Source organism: Sinocyclocheilus anshuiensis, unplaced genomic scaffold, assembly GCF_001515605.1.
Source record: "Sinocyclocheilus anshuiensis isolate Anshui unplaced genomic scaffold, SAMN03320099.WGS_v1.1 scaffold412, whole genome shotgun sequence".
NCBI classification, from domain to species: domain Eukaryota; kingdom Metazoa; phylum Chordata; class Actinopteri; order Cypriniformes; family Cyprinidae; genus Sinocyclocheilus; species Sinocyclocheilus anshuiensis.
The window spans coordinates 1,663,958-1,675,317 of record NW_015558661.1 but is presented as its reverse complement, the minus strand read 5'-3'; the positions used below and the strand labels follow the sequence as shown (position 1 = coordinate 1,675,317).

General features: G+C 35.0%; 1 protein-coding gene across 2 annotated transcripts in view; it reads right to left on the bottom strand.

The window, feature by feature from the left end:
- Positions 1 to 11,360, bottom strand: part of myo7ab (myosin VIIAb) — a 43,050-nt gene that overhangs the window by 28,281 nt on the left and 3,409 nt on the right. For both annotated transcript variants that reach the window (XM_016477344.1, XM_016477345.1), the window contains exons 2-6: positions 5,853 to 5,916; positions 5,341 to 5,454; positions 5,035 to 5,187; positions 2,331 to 2,515; positions 2,099 to 2,220 (exon numbers count right to left, since the gene is read on the bottom strand). In XM_016477344.1, the coding sequence (XP_016332830.1) occupies positions 2,099 to 2,220; positions 2,331 to 2,515; positions 5,035 to 5,187; positions 5,341 to 5,454; positions 5,853 to 5,870 (592 nt within the window). In that variant the 5' untranslated portion in view covers positions 5,871 to 5,916. The remainder of the gene's footprint in view (positions 1 to 2,098; positions 2,221 to 2,330; positions 2,516 to 5,034; positions 5,188 to 5,340; positions 5,455 to 5,852; positions 5,917 to 11,360) is intronic.

Sequence of the window (11,360 nt, the reverse complement as noted above, 5' to 3'; positions counted from 1 at the left end):
ATTTTCCAGCATCTTCTGCATATTTGAACCCTTTCCAAAAGTGACTGTATGATTTTGAGATCCATCTTTTCACACTGAGGACAATTGAGGGACTCATACATCGCTATTACAAAAGATGGAAACATTTACTGATGCTCAAGAAGGCAACACAATGCATTAAGAGCTAGGGGATGTAAACTTTTGAACAGGATGATGATGTGTAAATTTTTCTTATTTTGTTTAAAGATCTTTTTTTTTTTCATTTGGTACTGCACTTAAGAAACTACATAAATACTTAAATGTTTCACAGAAGACAAAATAAATACAATTTACCCTGATCATCCAATTCAAAAACTTTACACACCCCAGCTCTTAATGCATTGTGTTGCCATCTTGAGCATCAGTAAATGTTTTCATCTTATATAATAGTTATGTATGAGTACCCCAATTGTCCTCCATGTGAAAATATGGATCTCAAAATCATACAGTCACTGTTGGAAAGGGATCAAATATGCAGAAAATGTTGGAAAACCAAAGAATGTGCAGGAGCTGGAGGATTTTTCTGAAGAACAGCAGGCAGTTGAACTGCTCAGGACCAACGAGGGACTCATGAACAACTATCACAAAATATAAAAACAGTCGTCAATCATCCAGGAAATGACACATAGTATTAAGATTCAAGAGTATGTAAACTTTTGAACGGGGTCATTTTTATAAATTCAGTTATTATTTTGTCTTGTGGAGAATATATAAACATGTGTTATGTGAAGTAGCTTATTCAGGACAGTATTAAATAAACAATAACATGCAATTTTCATGATTCCTCTTATTTTGTTAAAATTATTAACATTTTGCATATTCTGCAAGGGGCATGTAAATTTATGAACACAACTGTATATCACTACTGAAACATGGGATGATGTTTTGTCAAAAATAAAGTATACTGAATTATCAACTAAGATGTTATGATAGTTTTTGGTTCAATGTATATTAAAACTAATGAATCCTTAACTTTGAAATCAGTATGATCAACTTTTTGCCTTTTACAAAGAAAAATTGTATTCAAAATACAACAAATCTCATAAATTACACTTGAAATATTGTTAAAAAATATATTTACAATGTAGATGTAAGCAAAACCTTAATAGGTCAATATAACCCTTTTAATTAAATTATTATTACTGTTTCGGTAGTGAAAAATTTGGGGAGAGGACAATTATTCCAAAACGTTCTGAAAATACAATATGTAGCACAATTAATAGAAATGTGTACCATGCTTGGATATTATACAATTTGCATACATACAATTTTTTTGGAAAAATACATTTTTTCAAGACCTTTCCAACTCTGACTTTGGACCAGTTTTGTAGAATGGCCCATTTATGCGGCACGCATGTGTATATATATGTATGTGTATATTAATTTGACATAAATTTCTTTCATTTTAAATTTCAAACATCAGTTATTAATATAATGTAATGCTTTTGGACATGCTACTGTATGAATAATAACTGAAAAATGATATATTATTACTTTTATTAATGAATATTATTTTATTATTGTATTAAAAAGTACTGAACTGTATTAAAATGGATTTTTATTCCTACTTTCATAAAATAAAATTCAAATTACAAAAGTTTTTTCCTACTAATTTTAAAGGAATATTCAATTCTCTTCTGATTGGCGTACCTCCCTCCTTTCACAGTACAGTGTAATTAACAAGTGACAAGAGTTTATTAACACATTTTGGTAAACAAACAGCCTGAGTTCTGGCTCAAAACCTGAAGCTTGCTCATGAGGCTTATGCATGTGAGAAGCTGGGCATGAATCCATAAGTACTGATAACACAGAAGCGTTAACCCCGCTCACACTGACAGTGATTAAATTGCTGGAGGTCATAAGCCACTTGAAATCAAGGAAAATCGCCAACTCCCATTAAAAATTGATGATGTCCGGTTGGCTTGTCACTCTACATCGCATTCAGTGTGAACGCTCCTTTACTAATAGGATGTAGAGCAGATCATAGGGCCGTGTTGTGACCTAGCACTGAAGCTACCACTGGCAATCACTAGTGTCAGACAGGTAGGGTTTATGTCATTAGGTTTAGAGATGATCTGACCTTCTAAAATAGGGTTGGCCTCCAGAACCTGCTGCTCAATCCAGGTGTGTTGGCCGCTGATAGCTGCCAGGAACTGTAAGATGAGTTTGGTGCTCTCCGTCTTCCCAGCTCCAGACTCACCGCTGAACACGCACATAGTCAACACAGTTATAGGCACTAACCAGTGAATTACATTGTGGTAAAAATAAAAAACACTTAAACTTACCCTAAACCTTTATAGGCTGTGATTTACCTGATGATGCAGCATTGGTCCTTGTTGTTTCTTTGCATACTGAAGTAGCAGTTGTCTGCAATGCCAAAGATGTGTGGTGGCATCTCTCCTATCCTTTTGTTTGTGTAGAGGCGGATCTGATCAGGTGTGTAGATGGGCAGGAGCTGGTATGGATTCACCGCTGTCAGGATTGATCCTGTGTACGTCTGAAATATGTCATTATAAACACATAATTGAGTGGTTACAGGGCTCCAGACTGGAAAAAAACAAAGAACATTTGCAATAATTTACAATAATTTAAAATCCGCTGGTGACAATCGGGAGACATTTGCATGTGTAAACACAAAGTTTCACTATTTCCTGAGGTGGTGATGTAGCAACGAACACACAGAAACCCCTGATATCTGATTAACAAACTAATGGACCTTACGTGTCTGTTCTGTTATGAGTCTGCTCTTTTTAATAAGTTTGACAAAAATATTCACAAAACAGTCTTGAACTTGTTTGCAGTTTGAATCAGACTCGCTCAGTCAGTGAATCATTCATGACTGTCATTACTGGAGTCACAATTGACTCCCATGAGTCATTTCTGGTTATGTATCATTACATAAAGGAAACTTTCTGATCTACTTCATCTATGATTAGATCATCATTCTGAATCTGATCCAGATGTAATCTTTTACAAAAACAAGCTTTTTGTTTCAAATGTGACTTTTTTTCATGAAACTTGCCCACATTCAAGTGTTGATAAAAAACAATGTATGAAGCTAGAATAAAACATTTTCTTTTGTTTAAAAGCAGAGGCTCTGTTCTTTCTTTTGACAAAATGCATGTTCAGATATTCATACAACAAAATATTCTGGGGGCAATGATTTTTTTCTGAAAATGATCAAAAATGCTGGCAGTAGTTGAAAACATTTTTTAAAAACACTGCAAGTGAAGAAGTTAAAATACTTTCCTCAATATGTCGATACAAGTATTATAAGTAAGTTTAAATATTAACTGTATTGATTTTTTAACTGTATAATCATCCAAGACATTTGCACAACATGCTGTTATCATCATGTAACATCATAGTTTTTCCTGTTCCTCTTTCAAACTGTCAAACTGATGCCATGACACAATTTCCATGTTTCAGCTCTTTTGCTCAGCTGAATAATATCACTGAAACATATATCTTTAATACCATCAAAATACAAATTTGGACAAAGCACAGTTTAGGCATTGTGGGTGACAACTGGTGCTCTTTATGAATCAGTCAGACCCATCAATTTACTACAATGATGTGTTTCATACCATCAAGAAAGAGCAAGTGACAAGAAAATCGAAAAAACTATGACATTCTAGTTAGATAAAAAGTAAATAAATCTGAGCAGCTAAAACACATTTACATACAAATGAATCCTAGCAGTGGTGTACCTCATGAAAAGAGGAATGACCCTAGGACATTTTGCCTATGCCAAGTGATTGAACTGATACAAGCATTATTTTAAAAGCCTATGACAAAGTTACAATGCATTACATTAGGTATTCTAGTGGTGAGAACGGCTAAAGGGGATTCATTGAGGAAACAAAATAAAAGGTCACATTTCATGAAGCCAATTTTCTGCAGCCTGAAACAAAAACAATGAGCAAAAAAGCTGTATCATCTAAGAGACCAAAACAAATCATTCATTCAATCTTTTAACGGAATGAAAACACATGCCCTGATTTCACATTCTGCAAATGCTACAACGAAGGTAAAATGTTTTGGTCTCCATACATTGTAGTCATAAATCAATGCCAATATCTAATGACAGTCTATATTTCTGAATGAACGAGCTTTGGAGCATAAAATCTTTAAAAAATGTAAGTTCGGCGACTTAGAATTAATGCTAAGCAGAAACAAGCCAATGCCATCTGCCATTTAAAGTCAGCATTTTGCTGTTTTTCGACCCATTTTACTTTAATAATCTGATGTAATTCATCATAAAAGAGGGGAAAAACATCAACTTGAATTTGACCAAATAAGCCCTAAATACGAATCTGACTATAGGCTAACATTATGCTAAAGATGCAATGTGGGATGTTAAAGGGATAGTTCACCCAAAGATTAAAATTACCCCATGATTTACTCACCGTCAAGACATCCTGAGTGTATATGACTTTCTTCTTTCAGACGAATACAATAGGAGTTATATTTAAAAAAATGTCCTGGCTCTTCCAAGCTTTATAATGGCAGTGAATGGGGGTCGAGATTTTGAAGCTCGAAAAACTGCATCCATCCATCATAAAAAAAATACTCCACACGGCTCTGGTGGGTTAGGTGTAGCATAAGCTCCAGTGAGAATATGCTAGTCTAACGAGAACCACTACAACAGTTAGTGGAAGCTAGAGATTACAGTTTATGAAGTTTTAATATGTATATTTTTACTAACCCCCCAGAGCCATGTGGCGTACTTTTTATAATGGACGGATGCACTTTGTTAGATTTCAAAATCTCAACAGCCATTCACTACATAATAAATATTAAAAGAGCCAGGACATTTTTTAATATAACTCCGATTGTATTCATCTGAAAGAACAAAGCTATATACACCTAGGATGGCTTGACAGTGAGTAAATCATGGGCTAATTTTCATTTTTGGGCTTTTTAACCCAATCATGAAGTTTCCCATGCTGCCTTAGATTCCACAGTAATAAAATGAACATCACCAAACAGAGAAATGTTAAAGGACACACTTACATATATGACCCTGTCGTTGTAACGGATCAGGAGATTTCTGAGGATACCAGCTTCATTCAAGTCCCCGAGGCGGATCATGTCCTCCACCCCATGAATGGAGGTTGGGTGCATAGGTTTGATGTTTGTAGCATTCTGAAGAGAGATCCGGTGCTCCTACATAAGGGGAAAATACAGACTTTTACTAATAAAACAATTAACAAATTCACAATTCAATTAAACTGCCTTTCTGATCAGTAGATAAAGAACTAACTGTTTTTTTCTCACATGTTGGGCACTATTAAGAGTAGTACACACTGAAAGGCCCACCTTTTCTTCATCATCTAAGATCTGGATATGGCCCGAGTCACAGAGTTTGACCACGGCGCCAACAGGGACGTCAAACTCACGGCCTGTTCTGAGGTCCAACCAGACATAATCCCCCTATGGGACAACCCATCAAAAACCAAATCTTTGTCATTGGAAAAATTCACAAATTATTGCAAAAACAATAATTTAAAGGGATTGTTCACCCAAAAATGAAAATCCTGTCATCATTTACTCACCCTTCACGTGTTCCAAAGCTGTACAAGTTTCTTTCTTCTGTTGATGAATGTTGGTAACCAAACAGCTGATGGTAGCCATTGATTCCACGTTATTATTTTCCATATTATGGAAGTCAATGACTACTGTCAGCAGTTTGGTTACCAGCATTCTTTAAAATATCTTCTCGTGTTTTCGACAAAAGAAAGAAAGAAAGGAACTCCAACAGGCTTGGAACACGTAAATGATGATAGAAAAGAAAAGAAGTGGAACATTGAGCAAGAGCATCAGAACCTTACCTGTTGCAGAATGACCATGTTTCTGGTTTAGAGTTTTGACATTAGAAGTCACCATGTGAGGGACCTATACAGGATAAAAACAGAAGGAGATTAAAAAAAAACATAAAAAATTGAATGTAAAGTTAGATCGAATTAAAAAAGATCAAAGCAACGGTCAAATAAACCTGCTGTACTGTATGAAATGAAGAAATATATCTATAGGAAAGAAACAGACTGTATGTGACAGCACGTTCAACACCCTAGGCCTTTGCAATCAATTATTTTAAAAGATATTAAGATCTTTTTAATAAAAGCAAGAACCTGTGAGCCTGTATCAGAATAGCATAAGTGTACTCTGAAGACACATTTTATAGAATCTGATCAGAGATTCTCACTGCACCATAAATTTTAAAACCACCCTGTTGGGGCATATTTAAAATTACAATGAACGAACACTTTCACAATATAGCTTTACTAGAAAGAATATTAAAGACCAAAAACATCTTTAACTTGCAGAGCACAGAAGAGCTCATTCTATTAACAATGTGGGTCAAACTACAAAGACACTGCCCCAGACAGACTAGACCAACAGCAGAACTGTTCCATGAGCTAAAATTTCTGTGTTTTAACACTACTTTATAGAGGAACACAATTCATTAAACACCAGGAATAGGTCAGTGCAGGCATACAGTACATTAATCTGTTTCCTAAGCCCATAAAGTTCATCACTGCTGCTTCTGGCATGACACTTGTGTATTAGTAAACATTCAAATATTTTAGTAAATATCAAATATTTGATGAGTATTGTTCAGTACTATTTCCATCTGTGAAATCATGTATGATAACAAGAGAGACATTAATAAAAAAAACATTGTTAGTAATGGCAGTTCAGGTTTATATGTAGTATTTGACATTTTAAATAAGCCATAAACTTTTTTGCAAATAAAAAATAAACAAACAAATGAACAAATAAATTAATAAAAGCTATGTTTAATTTTTATACATTTAGATGACCAACAATAGCTTATCGATTTTTGTATTCTACTTCTCTGTAAACATATCTCTCGTAAGATTTGTTTCTTCTCTACTGTACATACACTACCATCCAAAAGTTTTCAGTAATATTTTAGTTTTCTAAAGAAGTCTCTAATGTTTTCTAAGGCTGTATTTATTTGATCAAAAATACAGTAAAAAGAGTAATATTGTGAAATATTACAATGTAAAATAATTGATTTAGTATATTTTCTATTTAATTTTTTAAAATTATTTTTCTGTTCTTATTAATATATTTTCTAACTTAATATATTTTAAAATGAAATTTATTCCTGTGGCAATGCTGACTTTTCCGCAGCCATTATTCCAGTCTTCAGTGTCACATGATCCTTCAGAAATCATTCTAATATGCTGAATTGCTGCTCAAGAAACCATTTCAAGCTTTGTCAAGCTTTTTTACCAAATTGAACATTCAAAAGAACAGTATTTATTTGCAAATAAATTTCTAACAATGCCAGTGTCGTTACTGTCACTTTTAATCAATTACTGTACATGCATCCTTGCTGTATAAAAACATTAATTACTTTTAAATAAACAAAAATACATAAAAATTAAAAATCTTACTTATCCTCAACGCTGGAATGGAAATGCACTATACATTTCCTCTAAGCGCTACATGACACCCTGAGCAAATTCTGTATCACAGGAAATAAACAATCAGGTACAGTTGAGGATGCTAGATCATCAGCCATTGTGGCATCCCACCCTGCAATGAACACCACAAATCAGGGTTTATTTTAAGATAAGATTGAGACTGTCCACACTGTGGTAGTTAGAAAGACATTATCGGAACTACAGGATATCATTCAGAATGCCTTTTAAATAATATACCTCCTGTAGTTGCTTAAAGCAACTTCCTGATACCAAATATACTTGATGCATGTATTAACACCCTGTGCCACTGAGGATAATTACACAGCTGTGGAATAATAGTTTTATTCAGGGAGAGCTTCCTCAAATCCTTACACACTACATGTCATTACAACCAGCATGAAGCACAGTCCATGAAACCCACAAGACAATGAGCTACCCTCACTGATTTAAAGGCTAATAGACTGTGGTCTGGAATTAGTCACTTACAATGACAGGAAGAAGCTAATGGATTGAACGTTTCTATGATTGAGAGGCAATGACATAACTGTCCCTATTATAACATCACTGAAAGAGCCGTCAGGAGTGCAGATAGACAGCTTAGATGAGCCTGTGCACTCTGCTAATTGGCCTGCCGAGTAGGTCAAAGGGACAATTTGCACTGTCAACCCATACACAGTCTCGTCTCTAAGCTTTTCACCACCGTGATTAAGTGCCAACGTTCAAGAATAACTCTGTAGTCCTTCTCTGTATTGGCAGGGTTTTGTGCACCTTTGAATGCTTTTCAAATGCAGTCTAAGGTCTGATCATTAAGAATAATCAGACCTCAAACCTCAGAAACTTCAAGCCCCTGTTGATCTTCGAGCCCTCTTTTGATCAATGAATGAAAGAACTTGCATTAAAGAAATATATTCCACGTTCTGGGTTCAGTTCAAGTTAAGCTTAGTCCACAGCATTTGTGGCATAATGCTGATTATCACAGAAATTAATTAGCATGTACACTGCCATTTCTTTTAAGAAGAAAAGATTGGGGTTTTACAGTAAAACACAATGGAAGTGAATACTTACTATTTCAACAGCATAACCAAAAGATGTAAACAATGTGAGTTTTATCGCTTACTAACTCCAATTATACAACCTTGTTGCCATCACAATGCAATACCATGATCCCCAAGTACCTAAAATGACTGCAAAAAAGGATTTAAACGGCTTTGCAGTGCTAATAAGACATTTGAACAGAATGTTTAATTGAAGTGCTTTAAAAAAGATAAGCTTCATATTTCTGCTTTTAAATTATCTAAAAATTGGCCCTATTCAACTTCCATTGCAAGTTACTTGCTGTAATTAAAGAAAATAATGGCCAGGTCAAACACACACACACATATGTATGTGTGCATGTGTGTATGGATGGATGGGTGGTAGACAGATATTATGGTAATCAACGTTAAGCCAAAAATGCAGTCAATTTGACCTGGTCATAGAATATACCTTTAAAATCAACAAATGGATTAGTTTTATTACATTGTCATTATTTTTTATTATTATTAATATCATGCTAATTTACTTCATTTTCCACATATACATATACTGTATATACATATATATTGATATTTCCTACTGACAAACTACAGCAAAAGATAGAAATAACTAACTTTTAGCAGGTGAAAATACTAGTGTTCTAATAATTTTGGCCACCAGTGTATATAAAACTTTTGTATATTGTTTATTAGCAAGTTTGCTTGGTTTTTGATCATGTTTGTTAATTGTTCCTGTACTATTAAAATGTAGTTGAAATAACTTGAAATAACAGATTTTGGTCTCAGATTCTTAACATGGTCGTTTTGACCCCACTTTTAGCTCACATAAGAAACAGTTATATTGTCCTGAGTGGACACATCAACATGGCAGATATATTACATAATAAAATAACTGATTCAATGCTCCAGACTCCACAGGGTTAAGCGGAGCAGCACCCATGTGGCCCAGAGCAGGTCAGGTGAGCAGCGGGAGTCTTTAGGAGCTTACACAGATTCCTCTGGATAAGCTCGCCACTAAGCAAACTGTCATTTGAATATTCCAGCTGAATCATTTCCTTATGCGTAGCTTTGTCTTTCAACACTGCATAACTGATTACTACTTCACCTGCGTCATGAACAGACATCATAAACAATACCTGGCTTAGCTGCCTCACAGATCTATTTTTAGAATTTGATAGGTCCATGTCACTATTATCAGGTTAGATGTGAGAATGTAGTTTGGGGAGTGAGACTGAGGCATGTGTTTCCTCATGTTCTGTCCTCATGGCACACTCAGTAAGAAGATTAGCATGGATGTTAATCACATAGATTAAGCACAATATAAAGACCAATTTTGCTTTTAAAGATATTGGTTAATGAAATACCAAAATCGGAAAAGTGGTACAATGCCTAAATGAATTAATGTTTTGGTATAGATATGCCGGGAGATGCACTTGGCTTTTGCTAATTTGAGTTTTCAATCATTGAGAGACTTACAGTATGTCAGTGTGTCACATGGTCAAACACAGAACTGCTCTCAGCATTGTCCTCTAAACTGAAATGCACACAGGATACTCTGAGAAATGATTTCACAAGAGATTATTTACAAGAATACAGATGTGTGTCCATTTCTACCTGCTTATATACAGTTCTGCATTTTAGCACTTCTGGTTCAATCGTCCTGAAGTCAAAGGGTTTTTTTAATGGATTTTTGTTTAAATGCCTGACGTAATGTCTATGGTTAATACAGGCTCAATATATTTTTACATTTTATTCTACAAAAATACATAAATACATCAATAATAGTTGTGATGTTTTTAAAGCTTTTACTTTTCTTAAAAACGGGGGTTGCTAACAAGCGGCTAAATGGGATTACAGAGGTTTTTGGAAACATCATCATAAAACGTCATGACTCTGAATGGATAAACTCACTAGTCCACTTTTCACAGTTTTGTTGTGTTTATAATCCTTCTTACAAACTATTTAAGTTTTTTTAAAGTGCACCAATTATGCAAATTTCACTTTTACATGTTGCTTGAACATAAATGTGTGTTGGCAGTGTGTGTACACAACCACTATATAATTATAAAAATCCACCTGCTCCTTTTTTTAAACCCCCATAAATCATAAGCAGTGTCTCAGAACAAGCCGTTCTCAGAATCCGTAAAATGCGACGTCAAAGTTTACAAGCCCTACCCACGACTGTTGACGGACACTGCCGTATTAGCATAAATCCCGCCCTGAGTGAGCCACACACAATCCGCAATGTTTATCTTCACGCTAAAGCATTTAAAATCAGCTTTCATGTAAGAAATGTCTTCTTATTAAAGCTATAGATGTTATTCAGTCCAGAGCAGTGAGTGATGTTCTGTTTTTATTTTATTATATTAACAGCATAGCCAGCAGTACTGTTTGTTGTCTGATTCCCCTTTTCATGACTGGTCATACATTTTCAATAGGAGACAGATCTGGACTGCAGATAGGCCAGTCTAACACATTCATTCAGAGTCTACGAAACCACGCTGTAGTAGCACATGCAGAATGAGAGTTGGCATTGTCTTGATCTAATAACCATGGATTTCCCATGAAAGACATCATCTTGATGGCAGTATATTTCTCTGTACAATTCTAATATATGCCTCCATGTCAATAGTACCTTCACACATATGCCAGTCACCCATGCCATTTGCACTGATGCTGTAGGCTCTGCTGCACCCCCATACCATGACAGACGTTTGCTTTTGCTTCTGTCACTGATGAAAGTCTGGATGGTCCCTTTGGTCTTTGGGACTGAGAACTCGAAATCCATTTTTCCCCGGAAACAAGTTGAAATGTGGACTCATCTGAGTACAGAACACATTTCCAGCAT